We start from the raw sequence: 23,813 nt of genomic DNA on the forward strand, positions 1-23,813 counted from the left end.
ATATAAGATTAATATAATTTATAAATATTTCATTAAATATAAGATTAATATAATTTATAAATATTTCATTAAATATAAGATTAATATAATTTATAAATATTTCATTAAATATAAGATTAATATAATTTATAAATATTTAAAATGATGTAGAATAAATTATAATTATTTACCACAATCCAAAGAGCTTTGATATTTAAAACATTTTTAAGGAACTTTAAAAAATATTTCATCTTCTTCTTGTTCTTCGAATAAAAACAGTTTTACTCCTTTTTGACCTTCTTTTTGTTTCTAAGAGTTTCTTCTATGCTTATTTTCTTAAACATATTCTTAATGATTGATCTAGATATTTCGCATTTAGTTCGACGAATCTGACTGATTGTAGCGGAAGATTCTATTTAATTTAATAGCTCAAAATAAACTGGACTTTGACCGACGCCACCGCCTTATTTCCAACCCCTCCCCCCCCCCCTAAATCTCTTTACTGTCGGAAAATTAGTGCGCTTTGTGATTGGGTCCTTTTATAATTTATGTCAAGTTTCCCGCCATTTCGCTTGGGTTTCACATTCAGCTGTTTATCCGTCGGTGTTATATGACTACATTTTTATCATTAAAGTTGAAGTGTAAAAAGAAATTGTAGGCGAGGTTATGAGAAATATAATTGTTATCACTTTTTGTGTCGAAATATAACGATAAATTAATTTGAAAACTAAAGATCTGTAAATACATTTGTAAAGTTAACTTGTAGGCTCTAGGCCCTAGGCCTGAAAACATTTCCTTTGTCAAAACTAAGTTCTTCCAGCAAATTTAATCATGGCTGTTCAACTAAGTGAAGGAGCCTTACAAGTAAATTAATTTAATTACAATTACAAAAGATAGTGCTTAAAGTAATGTGGATATTTTTCAAACAAGCGTATTTTTGATGGAGAAACTTATGATAAACCGCAACTGCAGTTACTTGGGTACAAAAGAGTTCCTGGAGGACAGGATCGTTACAGATTCCTCGTTTCAGATGGTGTTTTATGTCATCCATGTAAATTAAAATTAAACCTTACAAGTGTAATTACGCCAAGAGTTAATGTGTGCTATTTATAGTTGCTATGTTAGGAACACAACTTAATGACCGTCTTAAAAATGGTGAATTTGAACGTTACGCTGTTGTTAAACTTGACAAGTACTCTTGTACGGAGATGCAGCCTGGAAAGAAAATTCTAATTTTGTTGGATCTAACACTTATTGCGAAGGGTGAAGAAGTTGGAGCGAAGATTGGTAATCCGCAACAAATTCACAGTAAAGGTGAAGATGCTCGTCCAAATGTTCAATCTGCACAAAATGGCACAGTGAATGGACATGTTAAAAATGGTAAGCTACAAATGATAACTAATGTATGTATCCTAAATTGATAACGTTAACAGAAGCCGAAGAAAACAAATGTGAACCACCAACCCGAACTGAAATCTCTCCAGTAAAAGTTAAAAATGAACCTTATTCTAGTTCAAATAGTTTGACTAATTTGGCAAACAGGAAACCAGAAGGGAACGCATTTAACGGCAACAAACCCGGCCCAAATTATAACCCAATTCGTCCGTCTGCTAATGTACCAAATACCTCCAACAATATCGCAGCTTCAGGTACAGAAGAAATTCATTCTATTTCTTCTCTTTCGCCATACCAAAACAAGTAAATAACATACTGCATTGGTTGATAGTAGCAATTTTTAATTTATTTATTTATTTTTATAGATGGACTATTAAAGCCAGAGTTACGACAAAAACACCGATTCGTACTTGGAGCAATTCACGAGGTGAAGGGCGAGTTTTCTCTTTGGATTTGGTGGATGAAAGTGGAGAAATTCGAGCAACAGTCTTCACCGACCAAGTGGAACGTTTTTACAATATGATGGAAGTCAACAAAGTAATTTTATAAAGCTTATTAAAATTTACCGTAATGTAACCAAATTTTTATTTTTTATCTTAAAGGTATACTCTGTCACCAAAGCTCAAATTAAAACTGCAAACAAAAGATTTTCTTCAATTCGTCACGAGTACGAACTGACCTTTTCTAGTGAGACGGTGGTTACTGAATGTAATGACGCTGTTGAATCAATTCCGATGGTGCGTTTTGATTTTAAAGATATTGCGTCACTTCAAAATTCTGAGCCAAATTCCATGGTTGGTGAGTATAAATGCAGAATCCTTAATTAAAAATGATTAAATAGTTCTTGGAGTGTTTATGTATCGGGTTATATTTTCATAGATATTATTGGAGTTTGCAAAAACTGTAGTGATATTCAAACTATTACGAAACGAGACACAAATACGGAGCTCAGGAAAAGGGAAATTTATCTTATGGATAAGTCTCAGTCCCTAGTAACTCTTACGTTGTGGGGTGAAAGGGTATGTTTATGAAACCTGATATCTAAAATTGCGGAGGATTTTTATGAAAATCAAAATTTTTTATTTATAGTTTATTATTATTTTGAACAATTATAGGCAGAAACCTTCGATGGATCTATGAACCCGATAGTTGCCATCAAAGGTGCAAGATTGTCTGATTATGGAGGTCGTTCATTATCAGCTGTCATGAACAGCACCATCATGCTCAACCCAGACATCCGTGAAGCGCATGCATTGAGAGGATGGTATGATCGTGAAGGAATGCACGTATCTGCCAAGAGTTTAACTACATCTGCTGGCATGTCTTGTAAGTTCTTAAACTTAAAAAATATTGACCTTTTGGTGGCTTGAATAAGTATCTAGTAATTATGACTTACGCTTAGCTTGAAGATCACAACTATTTTACGCTAAACCTAATAACATTCAAATTTTTTAATGATAGTCTATTTTGCCAATACATACTGACGGACTTACAACTCTCCGCGAACTGCTCCTAGTATTTGGACGAGCCTGGAAAATTGGCGCCTGTTTGCTGTCAGACTTTTGAAAATTGAAATGCTTTTATTTTCAAATTTCAAACCTAAACGCGTGTAAGCTCTTATTTCTCCTCATCAACCTAACCAACTATTTTGTTAATGGAAAGTGTAGGAAGGGACGAGTTTCTTGTTTGGAAACTTATTATTTCTCAATCACCCCACGACAGACTATCATTAACCGAATTCGTTCTGCCATACTTATGTTACTTATGCTAATAATAAGTATTTAAAATTTGACGTGATACTAGATAATTAGAATTTTTGTACTCAAGGCACTTGCATGTCTATTAAATATCATTATTACACATCTGATGTTCATTTAGCTTCAAGTTCATCATGGAAAACCTTTGCCCAAATTAAAGTGGAACAGCTTGGCCACAATGAAAAAGCTGACTATTTCACAACCAAAGCTATGGTTGTCTTGATCAAAAAAGAAAATTGCTTGTACCAAGCTTGCCCAAAAGAAGGCTGTAACAAGAAGGTTCAAGATTTGCAGGACGGCACTTATCGGTGTGATAAATGCCAGCAAGATTACCCAAATCATTCGTGGAGACTTATGGTGAATGTAAATATCCCAACAAATAAACTCTTAACAACCGTTAGGTTAAAGACTTCATGTTAAATGTTTCTATTATTACAGATGAATCTTTCGGATTTCTCTGACAGTATTTGGACCATCAGTTTTCAGGAAAATAGCGAAATCATACTTGGGTGCACTGCTGCTGAGTTGGGACACTTAAAATTAACGGTATTAGAATTATTTTTATCCAAAAACGAGGAAAATTTAATTATTTTGTATGATAGGATGAAAATGCCTTTGAAGAAATTATATCAAATGCTCAGTTCAAATCGTACATCTTCAAATTACGAGCTAAAGCCGAAACTTATAATGTGAGTATATATTATTTAGGTTTCAAATTTGGGACAATTACGCATGCCTTACGTTGTGTCTAACAGCCCTCAAATTGCAATATGAATGCTTTATTAATTTTAGGAGGAAGCAAGAGTTAAACTTGCAGTCGTTAATGTTACACCCATGAATTATGTTGAGTATGGGCAAAAATTGTTGGGTGATATTAAAAAATTTGAAGAGTCCTTTTTTGGTAAATAAGGGCATGCATTTTCCATTAATATAATTTAAGGTTCTTTTAACAAGATGTTAAAAATTAAAATGTTAAGATAAATATTTGTTTTTGTCCATCTTTATTATCAACACACAAAGAAAATAAACACATACAAAATTAAATATATAATTTGCTTATTATTAGCGAGAATGATCGCCTAAATCATCTATAGAATCATCATCAATCTGAAAAACAAATTTACCCCCATGTTCCATTTTAAAATAATTTCTCGAACCCATGAAAATTAAAATGTAATAAAATTAATACCTCTGTCCATTTTTCCATAATAATATCAAATAATTCATCTTTAACATCTCCTTGTATAACTATTTCATCATCACCAGTAACTGAAGAACCACAAGAAAATTTATGAGCAAAAAATTTTGCTGCATCTTTTAGATCTATATCTAAAGTAGAGAATCGTTAATTTCAACGTGAGGACTAATCAGCGTTAATTAAGTTTTACCAAACGTGCTTAGTCCAGTTACAACAGTAACAAACTTCTTTTTGCCCCTAGATGATCTAAATAGGCAAACTTTCTTCTCCTTCTCAACCTTCTTTTTGGCTTTAATTTGTCCTTTACCACCACGTTTCTGCCTCTGTTTCTTTTCCTCTTCACCTGTTCCTCCACTTTGATCATCGCCGATTTGAACTTTGTTAAATTCTGACGGGAGATTCTTCTGTAACCAATCTTTACATTTTTCATAATTTGGATAATACTCGCAGTACTATAAGAAAAATTTTACAAGTATAGGGTTTAAAGCCAGTTAGGGAGTATTTCGAACCTCTAGTGGCATGGAACATTCTGAAAGGGATTGAAACAATTAGAAAATTTGTTTGGCGAAAATCACGCTTATGAGATATACCTCCGCAATATAAAACTTGTAGTGGGTAATTCACTCCTTTTAGTGGTCCTGGATTTAATCCCGTTGGTTTTGTTTGAAGTTCATTCTCATTATCTGACATGATGCTATTTTGTCTGTGCAATTCTATTGCAAAGTCCTAAGAAGGAAATGATTATACATTAATTTTATTTTCTAAGAATACCATTTAAAGATTATAAACGAGTAACGAAAATAATCTCTGAATAAATAAATATATTTAACAAAGAAATTACGTAATAATTTAATCGTGTAAATATTTTAAAAGTGGGGAACTCAAGCACCGTACACGGGTCGGGTTTGCGGCGCTATGTTTTGCTATGGCATGGCAGCCGACAAAGAGTCATGTCAAAGACAAACATTAAGGGACCTTACTACAATTTGATTTGCTTTATTTTAATCCTTTTTAAGATTCTTAAATATTTTATACCATGAAAATATTGCTTTAATAGTAAAAAATCGTTTACGAAAGAACATTAAGGAAAAATATTATTTATATAAAGAAAACCAAGTTGGCCATGAGAAAACCACGGCCAACTTTGATTTCTCGCGCATCTCTCGCGCTACAGCGGCCATCTCATTCGTTGACGTTTCTGTGTTAACCTATGAGTTCTTAAGTTCTTAAGTTCAGTAATAGCTTAACAAAGGGTCGAAACCCATCACGTCAAGACAATAAAAATGTTAAAAAAAATGTTACTCGTACATGTCCAGGTACGAAGAGAGTGCCTTCCGGAAAGGAACACGGCTCGGAATGTCTTTCAGATGCTCCGGAAGAGAATTCCACTCGCGGATAGAGGAGGGGAGGAAAGAATGTTTTCGAACGGCGAGGCGAAAACCGGGGAGAACCATAGAGGCCGCACGATTTCCTCTAGGGGGGCGATGCCAGCCAGAGATGGCCTTCGAAAGCGGAGCGAGGGCACCACAAGTGCGATGTACAACACTATTTACGATAACCAATCTCTTAAGGCGACGACCCGAAGCCATGTTATCCCATTTGAAGTTTTTGAGAACTCTGGTCATAGAGGTACTCCACGAAAAGCTAACACTGGCAGCGAAGCGGAGGGCACGCCGCTGAATGCGGTCAACCGCATGGACACCCGCAACAGTCGAGGGAGCCCAGACGGCAGAACAGTACTCTAGGATCGGAAAAACATATGTTTTAACTCCAAGAGACTTCGTGGTGAAGGAACAGTGAGAGAGGTGGCGGCGAATGAAACCCAGCGCTCTCGCAGCCTGCGCGGTAACCCGGGTGATGTGTGTGGTCCACTCTAGTGTATCTGTGAGCGTCACTCCCAGATACTTTAGGGAGGGGACCTGTCGGAGATCAACTCCATGGAGGACATATTTAGCGACTTGCTCTGGCTGGCCCACCCTGCGAAGGGAAAGGACAGAGCATTTGGCTGAATTCAGCGGTAGAAGCCAACGCTCGCTCCACTTGCCGATAGAGTCGAGGTCAGATTGTAGGATGGCGCAGTCCTGCTGCGAGAAGATAATCCTGGAGAGCGCCACGTCATCCGCAAAAATATACAAGGTGGAGACAACGTTTTCCCCAACGTCATTGATGTATATGATGAAAAGTAGCGGCCCCAGGACAGAACCCTGCGGCACCCCAGAAGAAGCTGGAAGCCAGTCTGACGTGGCTCCTGGAAGGACAACCCTGAATTCCCGATTTTCAAGGTATGCCGACAGCCAGTTGAGAGTGCGGCCTCTTACTCCGTAAGCGTGGAGTTTCGCTTTGAGAAGTTCATGTGAAACCGAGTCAAAAGCTTTGCGAAAGTCTAGAAAAATAATGTCCACTCGTCCGGTCTGCTCTAGTCCAGAGGTCCAATCCTCGATGCAGCAGAGAAGCTGAGTTTCGGCGCTGAAACCACTCCGGAACCCGTGCTGATAGGGGCTTATCAAGTTGTGTAAGGTGAAGTGCGACGAGATGGCCGACGCACTTACGTGCTCAGTAGTCTTAAGAACTTGCGACAGGAGGGCGATAGGGCGGTGCTCGGCAGGGTCAGATCGGTCTCCGCCTTTAGGTATTGGTGTGATGTTTGCTCGGCTCCAGTCACGCGGGATAGCACCCTCGTCATAAGACGACTGGAAGATGGCTGTGAGTGGAGCTGCTAATGCATTAGCACATTTGCGGAGGACAACAGATTGGATACCATCCGGACCAGGTGCTTTGTTAGTTTTGAGAGCGAGTTAGCCATGGCAGCGAAATCCGCCTGTATGACGTCAGCGCCCCTAGCGGATTATTATTTTTAGTATAGTTTTTACATTGGGGACAATATAACCACCGAGCGTGGCGCTGAACTCCTACACATTATAGTACAGTTTATAGGGGGAAAATCCTTGCTCGCGGAATTTCGACGAATGTGTTGGCCGTAGTAGCGCGAACAGCGCGTGATCAAAGTTGGCCGTGAGAAAACAAAAGGAAATTTGGAAGCACTGCTTCGATCGTTTGCTCAAATTCAAAATGGCTGGTGTAATTTTACGGCGAGCTAAATTTGGATCTCTGCTAAAAAGTTCAATTTTAAATAATCTTAAGTTAGAAGACTCTTTGGCTGCTACTGTAATACCTAGTAGATCATGTAAGAATAATTTAGTGTTAAATGTTTTTTTTGAAAAGGTTATTGGAATTGAAAGTAGGCAATTAAAATTTAAAAACCAAGGCTTATTAAGCAAAGGACTGTTTAAGGACGTTCTATATTTAGTTTCTAGTTATTCGAGGTACTTAATACACAAATTTACTTCTGCTTGTATCATCAGAGTTGGTCTCAAACTCTGCCTAAGTTTATGAAATGTCAAACAAATAAATTTTATTAATAAATAACCCATCTTTATTTTCTAATGAGGAAGAGAAAAAACATGGATGATAAAATATCTTATAACAGATGCATGGAACAAGGACTGGAAACCCGGCCCATACCCAGAGACTGAAGCTGAACGCATTGCAGCAGCTAAAAAGTATAATCTAATACCAGAAGACTACAAGCCATTCCCGAGGGAAGCACAAATGGGTGACTACCCTGATTTACCCTTGATCCCGACTGAACTGAAAGATCCGCATGAAAACTGGGACTTCCCTATATTGAAGAAAAATATGGGGGAACCTGTAAGTTGAATTTCAACATCTTCCAAAAATCTTGATATTGATCTTGTTTTGTATTTATAAGTTACATGAACGAGTGGAATGGTATGGTGAAGATCGGTTAAATCCTATATCACCAATCAACATTAGCTAGTAAGTTTATTTTCATTTCCCTTTGGTATTTGGAACTACAGTGCTATGAGATAAAACTACATCTTTTAGAAAAGTGGGGGACAAGTTTAATCAACGGATTTGATATTTGACATGGATAAGAATTTTTTATGAAAAATATTTGTGTGCTTTCAGCAATAAAATGATGGCAATATTCGTTGGGGTTGTCGTGACAATGTTTGCCTTGGCTTATATGGGTGAAAGCGCAAAATTTGGACCTCCATGTGTAAGTAATTAATACAGCTGTTTATTTAGTTCAAATGTTATATGATTTTAACTAAACCCTATTTTTGTAGTTGCCGAAACAGATGCCAGGAGATGGTCAGAAGCACTACACTTTTGAGCTCAAAGAAACACATTAAGGAATTTCTTTTATATAATAGAACTTATCTACCATGTATTAAAACAGTTTATTTGTTCATCGTAGGAAAATTAAATCTACAGATACTACCGTTACTTTTTTATTCTTAATTAGCCTTTTCAGTGTAAATAGAGCCAACACACAATGCAAACTGAAAATGGTAATTTTAAATTATTTTTGTGTTATTTCCCATAAAAGATATGCTTTGTTTAAACTATACTTTTATTAGGGATACACCGATAGGGTAAATAATAATAATAATAATAATAATAATAATCAGCTAGGCTAATACCCAAGGCACCACCTTAGGCCTAAGTCATCAAGCGACTTTTGAAGCCTTTAATTCAGGTGGCTGGGTTACAATGCCTAGGAGGGTGGTGGCAAGCCCTGCATACGTAAAGTGTAGAATAGCTGCCCCCACCCAATTTTTTTTTGGATAGAGGGCAAGATGGGGATTATTTTAATGTGAAAATGTTTTGGCGGAAATGAATATTTACAAAGATATGAATTTTTTTAAATTGGCCTTTTTCAATAGATTTTAATACGTTTTGGATAACGTAGGACTGATAACGAAAAAGAAAAATGCGTAAATGCAAAACATTACTAACCTAAAATGTAAATAAAAAACAAGTTGGCAAGCCAAAATATACCTCTCCTCGGAAGAGTTTCTAATTTTCAGTGACGTGTACAATGTATCCGTGGTTCTGTGGTAGAATGCTCACCTGACGTGCAGGAGGGCTCGGGTTCGAATCCTGCCCGGTACTAACGCAAATTGAAAAATATTTATACTACACCCAATGACAACAAAAAACGGGCCCTTTTGGAAAAACCTTTTCCCTAATTCTAAGAAACTGCGTATGCAGCGATTACCCTTTGCCCCGAAAATGCGAACGCGTTCGCAGGCCTGACCGCCAGACCCACAGACAGACAGACAGACACGGTGGTTGTATAACCCCTCCTAGGGTACAAAGTCCCCTCGGAGAGGTAATTATAGTGGAGTAACAAGTTGGCAAGCCAAAATATACCTCTCCTCGGTAGAATTGTCCCTAGTGGTATTAATTTCTCGTGATAACCCTTAAAGATATATCTCCGCAATTTAGAGTTATTTGTTAAAAATATTAACCCATTTCTATCCCGCCCGGTATAAAATTTTAATTATAATTAAAATAATTGAGACGAAACGACCAATTTTAATTTATTCAGAATATCATAAGTTAAGTAGTTACAACAGTACGTTAGACGTACTATAACAATGCACAATTGAATTAAACCCTTTTACAGAACAAGTTTATCAGTTAAATATAATACGACGCAAATTTTAATGAAAGAAATATCTACAGAGGCTTTTTGGAATTACTCGCTTACGAAATACTTGCCGCATCTTTAACGCTCATTTTATTTCAACACTCGCCCTTGATGAAGATACCGTAGATATCTGGTAGTGGACAACTCGTTCACTTCCTGTTGACGTTGTGACGCATACCACATGAAAAAGACCAATGCCGTCCAATTTCCAATATCATATAATGACTCGCACACCCAAGAAATCGTAGATATCCAAATATCCACACCAAATGTATTTACAAGAAGCAAAAACCTTACCATCAACAAAGCACAGAGAGCCACTTGACTAACCGCCAGCTTTTAAAGCAATTAACGTTAAATTATCTCCTTTGAATTAACAGAACTATATATAGGTCGTTAAGAAAGTGGACTACCCACAGGGTCTACCCTTTAACCCTCTAATCTCGGCTGACTGCGCTAAAACAAGATTTAACCTTTAAAAAATACCAGATTAGGCCTTCATAAATTCATTAATAAAAAAAGACTTTATTACCTATTATGCTTACGATGCCTGTCTTAATTTCAGTGAATCTAAGCAGCTATCGGTGGTTCTGTGGTAGAGCGCTCGACTGCCAAGCCGAATGGTCTGGGTTCGAAACCTGGGTGGCGCATTTGTTTTTAATCAATAGAGAAACGCTAAATTAGAATTTCTTCGATGCAATAATTTCAATTTCAATTCTATTTCAATTAAACCAAAATTTCGTACTCTATTAAATACGCTTCCGATAAAGCTGAAGGTCTAATTTTCAATAAGGCGTAACAAGTGTCGGTGGTTCTGTGGTAGAACGTCCGCCTGTCAATCAGGAGGTCTCGGGTTCAAATCCCGCCCGATGCGATCGCAAATTGATACTAAGACGAATACCGTGTACAACTGGTGGAAACCCTGCCATTGAACGTTGAGAGGTAGCATTACACTCAGCACTCGGTCCGTCCCAAAGTCATTAAGAAGAAGTTGGAGAGAAAACGCCCATATAAACACAACAGACTCAACATGCACATCCATCAGAACACAAACACAACAAATTCAACACTCACAACCTACGCATAAACATTACAAAAACGTAATACACCAAACCGTCACGACGGTGAGTGAAAAAACACCATCCAAACCAAACCGCAAATGCATCCGTTAACGCTCACCGTCGCACGGTGGTTTTGCCAACCCTTTGAGAAACTGCGTACGCAGTGATTACACTTTGCACCGAAAATGCGAACGCGTTCGCAGTCCTGACAGACAGACACACCCACAGACCCACCCACAGACCCACCCACAGACCCACAGACAGACACGGTCGTTGTATAACCCCTCCTAGGGGACTTTGTCCCCTCGGAGAGGTAAAAACATGGCGGAAATGATAAATATTATTATTATAAATTAAATCAATTGTTCCATTTGTGGAAGGTGGTAGTCAGTCACAATTATATAATTCCAGCTTCCTTGAGTTTATTTACGCATTCGTAAAGCAAAGAAGTGTGATTCTCCACTGGACATCCTCCTTCATTCGTTAGAAAATAGCCTAGTGGTTGCTTCCATTTGGTTTTAAGTCCTTTTGCCATGAAAACTAACGCTTGATTATTGTGTTTACCAGTCCTGCCTTACGAGCCATAATCTTCAAAGCCTTCCACCTCACCATTAACTTGGTTATAGGCCAAACCCTCACTAAGGCTAACCTCATCAAGAACCAACACAGCCAGCCTTTCACTCTCTTTTTTTCCTTCGAACTTGTATTTCAGCAATTGAAAAACTTTTGCATCCAACCCAGGTCTAATCTGGCATTTCGATAGCCATGATTGTAATGACCATTTTGTCGGAAGACAAAAAAAAGGAGACCACTGCCTATATGCTCTGGCAGTCTGGCACTAGGATAATAGAGTGATAACGCCATAGTTTTCATTAAAGTGGAATATCTCCTTCCTCTTTTTTTTTCCTGTTCTGAAGCTTCATTTTGGAGTCAAAAAGAGCCTTAATAAACATTATAATTACCTAATTCGTTTGTCTTTTGGAAATTTAAAAAAGATTCAGATGTTTTACTATAAATGTTATAAAAATTTATAGGCCAAAACTATTCGCTCACTTTGGGACGACAAGAGTACACCTTTTACCCCAAACTACCAACTTCTTCCATACAATAACAGCCAAACTGTATTTTGAAGCTGCTCGCTATTTCCTAAACAATTACTCCAAAACTAGCGAAAAGTTTTCGCCTTATAGCGGTACACTTGTTTGGTGCCATATAGAGACTTGGCACTCCGTAGCTTTGGCCATGGCCGCCATTGTGGTCATATTTTTCTCCCCACGATAAAAACTATTGAAAAAAAACTGTGACGTAGCACTGCCAAGTCCCTATTGAAACCTTTGTAACCCTTCCGGTTCATTTTTCCCCGCATACTTACATTTTTTTTTTTATTTTTCTGTGTTTTATTTACTTTTGCTATTACATTTTCCCCGCACTCTTGACCCTCTATATTGACTATGTTTTCATGGAGGTAGGAAATACGGATTTCCTCAATCCGTATTTCTAAATCCGTGTTACACTGAATGAAAACGCTCGTATTTGAGAAAACACGTATTTTCTGAAATACGGGAAACACACCCGTATTTCCTTGTAGCCCAGGACAGATAGACTAAAAAAGGGCTTGACCCGGAACATTTTCCCATAAAGATGAAAATTGGTACATAGGTAGTTTTTGACCCCAAAAAAATATACTAAAAGTCCCCACCTCTAGAGCGTGAGCTTCCGACGCCATCTTGGAAAATGGCCGCCAAGCACGCCTGACGTCATAAATTTAATGAAAGTGTCCAAAAATGTTAAAAATTGGTACATTATACATTTAGGGCTTTCTGAATTGAATTGTAATTTTGTTTTTGGTTTGCAACCGTTATTTTTTCCGCCATCTTGGAAAATGGCAGCCAAAAAGGTTTTCCACGTAATTTTACACTATATGTTTCAATATGATTGAAAATTGGTATATAATTCGTTTGCGGCTGTGTGAACATAATTACAAAATCTTGTGGATCTGCGTCCATTACTTCGTCCACCATCTTGGAAAATGGCGGACTGCAATGCTGAATTTGGCCTTCAAAATTGTATGATATAGTCCGATTGTTTTCAAATTTGGTATATTTTCTGTTTAGGACGCTGAGAACACTATTACAAAATCTTAAAGGTATCTGACGGTTACTTCGTCCGCCATCTTGGAAAATGGCCGTCTGGTAAATACTCACTTTGTTGATAGCATTTTTACAACTATTTCGAATCGCTTTAGGGTTAGATTGTTAACTTTTAAAATACGGAAAATCAAAACCGGTGATACAAATGTATATGTATATATAAATAATATAACACATTAAATAATAATAATATAACACATTTAATTAGGAAATTCCCAAAAGTATTTAAATATTCTTGAAGTACTCAATTAAATATTTATCAGTTACTGCAGCTCGTACAGTCCTAATCCCAAATAATAATAAATGTCGTTGCCCATCTCTCTATAGGCCTAGCAAGACATTTTGAAATTAAAACACACCGGTTTATTTATGTAGATATTAAAATTTAAAATCTAGTAGTCGTTACATGATTAATATTTTGCTAACTAACCATTCTGGTGGAAGTAACCGTTTTCTGATTACTTTGAAATTACCACTTTACGATAGAGCGTTTGCCTTTAAAACACGTACACACACATATTCACACTCATTTCGTGTAACTGTAGAACGACTTTCCTTAAAAACTGCGATTGCAAAAGATCTGGTCTCATTTGTTCTGCAATGTGTGGTATGAGCTGAAGTAACCCTTAGATATATTTGATTGAAGAAGACGACAAGATTTATAATTTGCGATTTGTAAATATTAGGAAGTAGCTGGGGAGCCCGACCTTTGACCGGGTTCCACATAGTTGCATTGATCGTATAATTCGTAAAGCCATAAATTTAATAACTGATATATTAAAGGTTTTGTATCTCCAAAAATAACTGTGTACCACTATAAGAAACACAGTTTATCCTTTAGAACCGATTTATTAGATTGTATAACGCCTATACTCTAAAATTTCGAAGTACTCCTATAGACTCCTCTATGAAACCTTTTAGACTGCTTTAGAACTCGTACTCATATCAGTAACCTAGCTGATCCCTGTAACGTCGTGTACCGTGTTCCTCTATTAATATCGGTGTACTCTTATAAGGAGCCCCATGAACCTCTTTATACTACCGCCAGAGCCGTGCTTAGTTTTTTTGGCAAATGTTTTAGACCCTGGGCTCCACTAACGTTTTCAAAATGTTGTTGACTTTCTCCCCCTCCTTGACCTAGGGTCCCCAATCAGTACCTCATGGGCCCTTTACCGCTAGGACCCGGGGATATAGACAGTTCTCTATTAAATGAACACACGCGGCCTGTAGAGATAAAGGAAAGCCCATCGACAGTTCTAATCCAAAATGATGAAAAACGATACATCGCCAAATGGCGAATACGAAACAAAGAAAACATCATGTGCTTATTATATAGTTAATTAAACAGTTTTGGGCATTTCCTAATAAAATATTTTCTACAAATAAATGTGTTATATATGTATCATTGGTTTTCATTTTCCAGATTTTAAAAGCTAACAAACTAACCCTAAAGTGATTCGAAATAGTTATAAGAATGCTATCAACAAGTTGAATATTTACCAGACAGCCATTTTCCAAGATGGCGGACGAAGTAACCGTCAGATACCTTTAAGATTTTGTAATAGTGTTCTCAGCGTCCTAAACAGAAAATATACCAAATTTGAAAACAATCGGACTATATCATACAATTTTGAAGGCCAAATTAAGCATTGCAGTCCGCCATTTTCCAAGATGGTGGACGAAATAATGGTCGCAGATCCATAAGATTTTGTAATTATGTTCACACAGCCGCAAACGAACTATATACCAATTTTCAATCATATTGAAACATATAGTGTAAAGTTACGTGGAAAACCTTTTTGGCTGCCATTTTCCAAGATGCCGGCAAAAATAACGGTTGTACACCAAAAACAAAATTACAATACAATTCAGAAAGCCCTAAATGTATAATGTACCAATTTTTAACATTTTTGGACACTTTCATTAAATTTATGACGTCAGGCGTGCTTGGTGGCCATTTTCCAAGATGGCGTCGGAAGCTCACGCTCTAGAGGTGGGGACTTTTAGTATATTTTTTTTGGGGTCAAAAACTACCTATGTACCAATTTTCATCTTTATGGGAAAATGTTTCGGGTCAAACCGTATCTGTCCTGGGCTATTGGTAAATCCGGATTTTCTTCGAAGGAAAACGCACGAACACGTGTTTGATACACTGGGGGTTTATTTAGTTGGAAATGTAGTAACTAATAAGTAGTGGGTAGTGCTCGGACTTTGTTTTTTTTAATCACGAATAAATACTTTTAGCCCTGATTTAAATAGTAATATTTTAAGATGAAATAGCTGAATAAAAGAAAGTGGATACACCTAAAACTTAAAGGGAATATAACCTCTGTTATTTCTGTCGCCCTCCGAGGGTTCCAATATTTTCCGTTGCCTCCCAGGCTCCCATGGCTTTTCACACCTGCGGCGCTGATAACCGCTGATTGTGAACGGAATAAAGGAAACTGATGGCGTCTTCCATAAAGAACGAGTTGGAGGTTCTATTCCCTTTAATAAAAACAATTACTTTTTTGAATAAGTAGAATGAGTAGTAGATTAACGAAACCGTTGGTTACATAACAAGTTTATTTCTTCAAAAAAATGACGAAAAAATATCGCAATTTATGATAATGAATTAATATTTCCAAGCACTACTAAAAAGTTGTGGTTTCACATGTTTTAACCTAGGTTTTAACGACACTTTTTTAAAATAAAAAAATAAATGTAAGCATAAATATAAAGATATAAACAATACATTTAATTGTTGACGTGATTAAATTAGTAAATTTTGCGAATAGGTTTTTGGTAATCGTACGCGAACAATTCAATGTTTACATTTTTAATTTTTATTTAAAATAACCGAAGAAGCCGCGGAAAAGGGGGCGGTAACCTGGTAAATTCCCAGTGACGTAAACTACAGATAAGAACTCGAAAGTAGGATTGGGCTCATTTGAAGAAGTTAGTGGAACCTAATTCTGAATATAGCTTAATTTTAGTAATGGCCAACGAAAGAATTCTTCTCCTTCTTAGGATTGAATTTTGTGTTCGTTGACATATTAATTTTCCTAAGCTAATTAATTGGGAAATTAATAAAGTAAAAGCGGTTTTTAGCTTTAAACTGGGATCCATTTGCTTGGAGTTTACACTAATCACGCGTTACTGCAAAATGAAACGACCGGCCAGCTGCCCTTATCCGAAAGAAGTCGAGAGATTAGTAAGAAAATTCCAAGTGTAGAGGTTTCTGGGGGGTTTAAACCCGGTTGAAAGTCGAGATTGGACTTCCATGAAAACGTCCAAATACGAGTTTCTTAAAACGCTCCCCGCTGAGAAGATTCTAGGTGAAAATTTTTTTTCCTAGGAAAAAAATGTACATGTGTTTAAAGTTACACGGTAAAAATGACCATCGAGAAAAAAATTATTTTTTTAAGTATATAAAAAGCTCTAGCATATTATTATTTTTTCATACTAAGTATATAAAAGCTCTAGCATAATTATGCTTCGTTTTAGTTCTAAACTTATGGTCGTTCGATATGGAAGGAAAAATGTTAGTGAGTAACATAGGTGCCGAAAAGTTTTGTCTTTCGGGGTTCATGCACAAATAACGTTTTCTGAGGGTTGGAATAACGGGTTTGCCAGACTAGTGGGACACAATCATCCAACTGTGTGGACACTTATAGAAAATCTCCAGAAAATCGAGGCAAGAGTACATAAAAGAATTTTGGATGACGAACGTGGTATTCAAAACGCAAGACGCAATAGAAAACAGTACCACGAGCTCCAAAAGCGTTTATATACTTCAACAGACGAATATTTACAAAAAAAGAAAACACTTCCATTATTTCTAAACGGTGTTAGTAAAAATATTCGGTTTGGAAACCCCGACGTGTAAACGATTTTGTAATTGTTTTTAATAAAAATTTGTACATTTTTACCCTTTTGATGTACATCTTTACCTTGTACATTTTTACCTTTGTACAAAATGACCGACTACCGCTGAGAACGGGATTTCCTCAAATCCGCATTTCCTACCTTCATGAAAACATAGTCATTGACAGTTATTTTTAAGTATTCGTAAAAAACCCATATATCAAATATCTTAGAATTCCACGCTCTATTTAATGGAAACTAATCACAATATTAAATATAATTAAAATTAATGATACACTAAAAACTTATATCACTTTTTAACGCTACAATCGGCTACATACAAATTAAATATAGTTTATAAATCTTATAGAACTCAATGAACCCCCACTATAAAATATAAAATTAAGATAATTAATTAAACAGGGTACTTAATATAAATTATGAACTAAATTAGAGCCCTCAAATGATGGAGACGTGCAGGGTTACCAGCTAAACAATTTCATGACCCGCCCAAAAAATAAATACAAACCGCCCAATTTCCCGCCCAAAATAAATAATTTTTCTAAAACAAGCCCAATTTCCGTAAAAAAAATAAGGAAAAAATACTATTTTTGAAAGCACTTTTATTGAGGTTAAAGATTTACTCATTGTAAATGGCGCTATTGATGGAGTCTACATTTTCTATTCCTAAAAATATGGTTTGTAAATTGGAGATATCTAAATTTCCCAAGGTGTCGTTTTCCTTGTTCACATAAAAATTACTGGTTGCAAAATCCTACTCATAAACTGTTCGAAACACAATTGTAATTGATCAAATATGGTAACATGATCTCCGTTTTCCAATTGAAACAATTTCGTTAATCGGTTTAGCTCTTTTAGAATTGGATTTAAAAATTCTAAATACAGCTTAATGGTGGGGTCTTCCTTTATTTCATGGAGCATCCTCGCTTCCATGCATTTTTCTTTATCAACGACAATAGAAAAATGGAGTTTAAGGGCATCATATAATTTGTACTTAGCCCACTTTCCCATAGGCTTTTAAAAAATATGGAACTATGACACGCTTTAAATATTATACGCTTTTTATTTTTTTTTCTCGGAAAAATAAGTTTAATACATGTGGGATTTTTTAAATTGAAAACCGCCCAAAAACCCACTTTCCGTCCAACCGATTTTTTTCCACAAAATGACCATCGAAAACCGCCCAAATTGGAGGGAAACCGCCCAACTGGCAACCCTGTTACCGTGGTACAATTCTTTCCGAGCCGACCCCATCCAAGCTTTTCTCAGAAATTTTCCGAACTAAACCAGTAATGATGTCCCCTCAACTCACAGCCGGATCCATCAAAAAGCGCCCGTTTTCCAAGGCCAGGTAATAGGTCGAAAGTGTGCCTGGACATTTTCGCTTGACAACAAAATAAAGATAACCTCGTGATTTCCTAACACCTTCTCCCCCACAAACCCTGAGACCCCCGCAATCAAGCGGAATCAACCCAAGGGACCTTTCGCGGGTCAGACAACGTCATACATCCCATGACAGGATACGAGTCTTGGGTGCACCAATGACCCAAATAAAATGGGAGGTCACCAATTACTTTTCATTTTCAACTCCGCCCTAAAATCCCCGGAACAAAACCAAGTGACAGAGCCCCAAAAAGACAGAATTTGGATTCTGGAGAGAACTCTACCTCTCGGGCAAGAGAATGACCATGTCGAAATAAATGGAAAATAATGTGCGACGAAGTCGCGCTTAGATAATAATTACCCTCACTGCAGCCCTCATGATTGAAACAACCCTCACTGACGGCCTAGATGACCTACATTCATTGCATTCCGACCGGAAGAGCATAGGCCAAGCAGTAATAAGTCTGGAAAACGTAATGCCCTCAACACCCTCGAATCACCTGTTGATTAGTGTTCGTACGGGGTCAAAATAAAGTCGGGGTGGGTCTAACCCCGCGAAAAACAAGTCGGGGTCGGGGATGGAAAATTCTTTGTATTTATTCAGAATAGAAAAATTATAAAAATACCCCAATTTTACGATTTAAGATTAGATAGTGTATTGTTTAAATAAGTTGTTTTATAAATTCACAAGTTATTTACAAACGTTGTAACTCCACACTCCTTAGCTGAGACTGAGAGAGTCCGAAACAACGGCAATAGGCGCTTAAATAAAACATCTTCCCAGAAATTGCCAAGAAGTAATATTTCCGACAGCCAGGACTCAAAAGTAACTTTTATATAGTGCTTGTTGAAATATTAGAAAGCTGGAAACTTTCTCGAACGTAACATCGGTTTTTTGCTAAGCCTTATCATGCAAAAAAGTTACCTGGTTAAAACGAAACACTTGTTGCATACCGTACTGCAAATGTAATATGTTTAGTTCTAAAGGAATGAGTTTTCATCTTTTTCCAAAAGATAATTTTATACGAAATGAATTAACTCTGCCTCCATGAGAAGCTTTAAAATTGTCCGGTATTATAAAAATATTACATATAATTTTAATTATTTATACCATAAGAGGATGATAATAATAATAATATTACCTTCTTATACTTAGTTTTAGTAACATTATATATTTTACCTTAAAATAAATTATATAAAATTAACATTAGTATGTTCCTTATACACGTGAGCCGACGCGTTTCTTATCTGACGCAAAATTCTCATGAGGGCAAAAACGCGTCTCAAATTGGCTTAAATATGACTTTTTGGCTAGCCATTCTAACCGTTTAACCGACCGACCGGAAATAGCTCCTTCCCAGATGAATTTGGAGAGGGGAGTAGAAACCGAGTATCTTTTATTGAAGCGTCCATTATGAAACTAAAACTTAAAAAAGTGACTCAAGTCAGAGTCAAGCGTCAAGCCAGAGCTACGTAAGCGGCATCAGCCGAAGGTCATTCGGATCATTCTATTGTCGCCCACGAAAAAAGGGAGAGGAGGAACCTATCTATTTTATATTTTTAGGATTTAGCGGGGTGCGGCGGCGCGAAAATTTAAAATTACACTACGAAAACATAACCCCGAAAAATGGAAAACCCCGACTTGATTTGCGACAGTCGGGGTCGGGGACAAAAGTCGGGGATCCCCGACTTTCGGGGTCGAGGTCGGGGTCCCCGTACGAACACTACTGTTGATCACCCAATATCTAGCCATTCCGAGAGAAGAAAGCCAGATGTTCAAGACCGATTCCCTCGTCTAGCCAGACGTTTCAGACCGATTCCCTCGTCTAGCCAGACGTTTCAGACCGATTCCCTCGTGTAGCCAGACGTTTCAGACCGAAACCCGAAGTACCTACGCCGCTTGTAAGAAGTTCATCGTCGTCATCCGGACATCCATACCGTAATCCGGCTCGTTAGTTACCGTAATCCGGGCATCCATGCCGTAAACGAGGCGAATTGACAGTTTGGAACTGTCACCGCGAAACAAGAAATCCCCCGTTGAGCCCCTCCAAGAAAACGTGCGTGTGTCTTGCGTAATTCGGAACCCCGTAATCCGGAAGCTCCCGTAACCCGGAATCCCGTAAATCGAATAGCAGCCAAGAATCAGCGATAAATAGAAATGTATCATAATCCCCCCCCCCCTTGTAGAGTGCCCAGGGTCGAAATAGGAAATAGCCGGTTTTTAGAATTAAAGTTTAACCCCCACGCTATTGTTCGAGAAAAAGGTAGTGCTTATTATTTAGTGTAAGTGTATATTTGTTTCTGCTCCCTCCGTCCTTTGAGTCCAAGATGCCTGAGAGTAGGGATGCCGGAACCGATCCCATAGAAAATAGTAAGAGATAGTTTCAATAAGAAATATATGGTCAAAGAGCGACGTCAAAGAGTGTATATTTTCGTGTTTTAATTCCCCCTCTTATGTTGAAAAAGCTAAAAGAACCATAATGGAGATGGCCTAACCATCACTAGAAGCAAAGTAAAATTATCCCCTCAGTCCCCCCCCCCTAATTTTGTTCATTTTGGTATTTTAGTTTTTTTTTTAAATTGAATGTCAAATAAAGATTTTGTGATTGATTAACGACAAAGGGTTTCCATTCTGAATTCGAATCTCCCCCATTTTTGTTTTTTCTTTTCCCCGTTATGTAATCCCCTCTCGGATTTAATTCACCCCACGATAAGTCCACGACTTGCATTCGGTCGCCATATTTCCCCGCCTTGGTGTAGTATTATCTTTGAGCAAGGGCTATTAATATTTCTGTCCAAGGTTCGTAAATATGCGTCCCGCACTATGATTTCTGTCCATCAATCGCATGACAAAATTCCTAAAAAGGGTGCACCTTTACCTCTGGCCATGGTAAAGAATTCTAGAATCTCCCCCGTTAGTTTTACTCCGTACCGATAGGTGGCGCCGTGATACGCTTGTACGGCTCCACGAAACACTTACACAGTCATCTCCTTTAGTGTGTATATCCCGTTGACGTGGCCGTTACACATATCTCGCCCTGATTAATCAGATGGTGTCTTCGCCGGGCTCGAGGTCTTCTCAGACTCAAATCAGCCCTTTCTTCTTTGAATAAAAAAAAAAATCTCCTTTAGTGCAGTCAAAGATAATATAAATACTTGGTGCAACTCTGTTGGGCCGCTGGCCACTGTAGCGCGAGATATCAAAGTTGGCCGTGACAGTACCATCAGAGATCCTGGCAGTTATACCATGTGGTAGAACGTAAACTGAATTTGGCTGCGGCAATTTTGACTTACATATATGTAATAATTTCAAGGACTTTTTCGTGCATTAAATGAAAATGGTTAAAAAAAAGCATTGCATTTTTCCGAAATGTAATAGTGATAATCGCTATTTACATAAATCGCATATGCTTGGAGTAGATTTTGTCGCTTTCCCTAAGCCTAAGCAGAAGCCCGTCCAATGTGAACAGTGGGTTGCCTGGCTATCAAAGTTTAAACCAGGCTTTACAGTTAAGAACGTTAACTACGATACCTTTTTGTGTACAAAACACTTAAAAGACGATTTTTTCAAAACTCAGCTTTGGCTTCAACAAAAATTACCACAAAACATCTCCCCAGGTATGTGTTTTCACGAGTTGAAAATGGTTATTTGTTACTATTCATTAATATTCATTTTCATTAGTGGTCACGATTATAAAACCACCAATGATTCAAGTGCCTATACATGGACTATCTATACTAAAAGAATCAAACCCAGACCAACCTTCTGAAGGTGATGCTGTGAAAATACCAGGGTCAACTGAAACACATCCGGAACAAGAACTGATTTTACAGCAAACTGAGGATATTTACAATATGGAAATCGCTGGTAGTATAAAATCAACACAAACTTCCCAAGATCTTGCATATCAGCATCAACTTGACCATGGTTACGTACAAACAGTGTTATGTAATGATAATTGTGACAGGCAAGTTCAGCCACTGGTTGCTGGTACTAGAGCCCTGGATTCAACGCATAATTATCCTGAAGATGTTTTATCATGTATGGCTAGAGAAAATGAGGGACGAATAGATATGGTTTCACCCACATCAGTGAAAGATATTTTCTCATCCTATACATTTCCTAAAGAATGGGTGGTGAATTTTGATGAAGGAATGAAAATGTTCATGATTAATTATCAGACGGGGGGTGTTATTTTTTTAATTACAATTAGCTCTGTATTTGACTTTTCACTGCGCATAATGAACCAGTTGGTAACGGAGCACCCACTTATCTCAGACATGCCCTCTAAAATGTTATCCCATGAAAGTTTAAAAAGTTTTTTGGCTAAACTTAATTCAACGCGGATTTGCTCCGGAACTGTAGAAGAAAATTACCGCAAGATCTTCAGTGAAAAAACTGTTCCAAATGCTTCTGTGTGCTGGATCACTAATTCCATTCGACACTCCTCTTGTTGCCTTCTATCCCAAATGAAAAGGTGTGGCAACTGTGTCAAATTAAGAAGCTATTTTAGGAGTGAAATCTTCAGACAGAAAAAGGAGAAGGGAAAAATATCTGCGTTTAAAAGTTTGAACAATTCCCAACTACTTTTTGAATTAAAGAAGAGCAAAAATAATGAAATTAAATTGAAGAAACAACTAGTTAGAAGAGAAAAGAAAATTTGTCAATTGATTATGAAAAATGGGAACCCAGCTAGTCCCAAGGCAGAAAATTGGCTAGAAGATGTTCTTGAAAAAACTGACGAAGAGGTATACAACCAAGACTTCCCTAAACTTTTCTTGGCCACACAATTAAAAATTAGCAAGTTAAGAAGTAAGAAACGTCGAAGATGGCCCATGCCTACACTTACGATTACCCCGAGGAATACAAATTTACATCAATAAGTTTTTCCCAATAAAGATTTTACATTATTTCTTCTTTGATATTATGATATTAAACCAATTTAACTTAAATGACTCTGTAAATCTTAGTTTAATTTTATCTTGCACCTGGACAAACCAGGGAAATATTCCTAGGAAAACCGGGATATATCGGGGCGCCCCCCCAGTCCCGTTCTTTATAACCAAGCTGGGCCTTCTAAAACGGGATCTAGAGGACAGTACCATACGATAGCAGACGCTGCTCAAAATTTTCCCCGCGCTTCAGCAGTGCTACTAGTGGCGCCTCTAACGGCTGGTCAAAGGCTTCTCTCCAGCCTTGGAAATAAGGTTTTTTTTTTTAAACTGGTCCTTCTGACCAGTGACCCCCTAGCATATGAATTATTAAACTGGTCCTTATGACCAGTGACCCCCTAGCTTATGAATTATTTAACTGGTCTCATATAAAATGTTCTAATGCCATTTATAAGCCTAAAAAAACCTATATTACATGTTTAGAAGTTAGATTATGTTGGTAACATTAACTTTACACGTATTCAAAATAGTTAACTTTATTTTATGAGTACCACAAGAATAGTACAATATAGTACTATCTCACCTAAGACTGGACACGGTGACCAGTGA

General features: G+C 37.3%; 4 protein-coding genes across 4 annotated transcripts; 3 read left to right on the plus strand and 1 right to left on the minus strand.

Moving 5' to 3' along the window:
* The first annotated feature begins 565 nt into the window (after positions 1 to 565).
* On the plus strand, positions 566 to 4,133 carry LOC149958329 (replication protein A 70 kDa DNA-binding subunit-like). The gene is made up of 12 exons (XM_090165768.1): positions 566 to 843; positions 910 to 1,030; positions 1,093 to 1,359; positions 1,413 to 1,677; positions 1,740 to 1,911; positions 1,977 to 2,172; positions 2,254 to 2,393; positions 2,490 to 2,700; positions 3,253 to 3,494; positions 3,570 to 3,677; positions 3,734 to 3,820; positions 3,924 to 4,133. Exons 1-12 carry the CDS (start codon positions 811 to 813, stop codon positions 4,038 to 4,040), a joined length of 1,959 nt encoding a protein of 652 aa, XP_090021894.1. The 5' UTR covers positions 566 to 810; the 3' UTR covers positions 4,041 to 4,133.
* DENR (density-regulated protein) lies at positions 4,116 to 5,301 on the minus strand. Its single transcript, XM_090165771.1, has 6 exons — positions 5,171 to 5,301; positions 4,920 to 5,055; positions 4,839 to 4,858; positions 4,520 to 4,781; positions 4,321 to 4,460; positions 4,116 to 4,238 (listed from the first exon to the last, which is right to left on the minus strand). The coding sequence occupies exons 2-6, from the start codon at positions 5,017 to 5,019 to the stop codon at positions 4,194 to 4,196; spliced, it is 567 nt and encodes a 188-aa protein (XP_090021897.1). The 5' UTR covers positions 5,020 to 5,055; positions 5,171 to 5,301; the 3' UTR covers positions 4,116 to 4,193.
* A 2,055-nt stretch (positions 5,302 to 7,356) lies between these two features.
* On the plus strand, positions 7,357 to 8,640 carry ND-ASHI (NADH:ubiquinone oxidoreductase subunit ASHI). Its single transcript, XM_090164929.1, has 5 exons — positions 7,357 to 7,513; positions 7,817 to 8,037; positions 8,099 to 8,166; positions 8,320 to 8,410; positions 8,481 to 8,640. The coding sequence occupies exons 1-5, from the start codon at positions 7,399 to 7,401 to the stop codon at positions 8,544 to 8,546; spliced, it is 561 nt and encodes a 186-aa protein (XP_090021055.1). The 5' UTR covers positions 7,357 to 7,398; the 3' UTR covers positions 8,547 to 8,640.
* Positions 8,641 to 21,671: 13,031 nt separating this feature from the next.
* On the plus strand, positions 21,672 to 23,222 carry LOC149958332 (uncharacterized). Its single transcript, XM_090164930.1, has 2 exons — positions 21,672 to 21,929; positions 21,994 to 23,222. The coding sequence occupies exons 1-2, from the start codon at positions 21,719 to 21,721 to the stop codon at positions 23,193 to 23,195; spliced, it is 1,413 nt and encodes a 470-aa protein (XP_090021056.1). The 5' UTR covers positions 21,672 to 21,718; the 3' UTR covers positions 23,196 to 23,222.
* Positions 23,223 to 23,813: the final 591 nt, after the last annotated feature.

The sequence above is a fragment of the Leiobunum rupestre genome, chromosome 2 (assembly GCF_980474605.1).
Source record: "Leiobunum rupestre chromosome 2, qqLeiRupe1.1.hap1, whole genome shotgun sequence".
Taxonomy (NCBI): Eukaryota; Metazoa; Arthropoda; class Arachnida; order Opiliones; family Sclerosomatidae; genus Leiobunum; species Leiobunum rupestre.

Bases quoted from the DNA above. Each gene is read 5' to 3' on its own strand.
- DENR (XM_090165771.1), bottom strand. From the start codon at position 5,019: ATGTCAGATAATGAGAATGAACTTCAAACAAAACCAACGGGATTAAAT. The intron at 4,859-4,919 runs GTATATCTCATA...AATCCCTTTCAG, and splicing joins ACAAGTTTTATATTGCGGAG to AATGTTCCATGCCACTAGAG. The intron at 4,239-4,320 runs GTATTAATTTTA...TTTGTTTTTCAG, and splicing joins TTATGGAAAAATGGACAGAG to ATTGATGATGATTCTATAGA.
- LOC149958332 (XM_090164930.1), top strand. From the start codon at position 21,719: ATGCTTGGAGTAGATTTTGTCGCTTTCCCTAAGCCTAAGCAGAAGCCC. The intron at 21,930-21,993 runs GTATGTGTTTTC...CATTTTCATTAG, and splicing joins ACCACAAAACATCTCCCCAG to TGGTCACGATTATAAAACCA.
- ND-ASHI (XM_090164929.1), top strand. From the start codon at position 7,399: ATGGCTGGTGTAATTTTACGGCGAGCTAAATTTGGATCTCTGCTAAAA. The intron at 7,514-7,816 runs GTAAGAATAATT...ATCTTATAACAG, and splicing joins TGTAATACCTAGTAGATCAT to ATGCATGGAACAAGGACTGG. The intron at 8,038-8,098 runs GTAAGTTGAATT...TGTATTTATAAG, and splicing joins AGAAAAATATGGGGGAACCT to TTACATGAACGAGTGGAATG.
- LOC149958329 (XM_090165768.1), top strand. From the start codon at position 811: ATGGCTGTTCAACTAAGTGAAGGAGCCTTACAA. The intron at 1,678-1,739 runs GTAAATAACATA...TTATTTTTATAG, and splicing joins CTTTCGCCATACCAAAACAA to ATGGACTATTAAAGCCAGAG. The intron at 2,173-2,253 runs GTGAGTATAAAT...ATATTTTCATAG, and splicing joins TGAGCCAAATTCCATGGTTG to ATATTATTGGAGTTTGCAAA.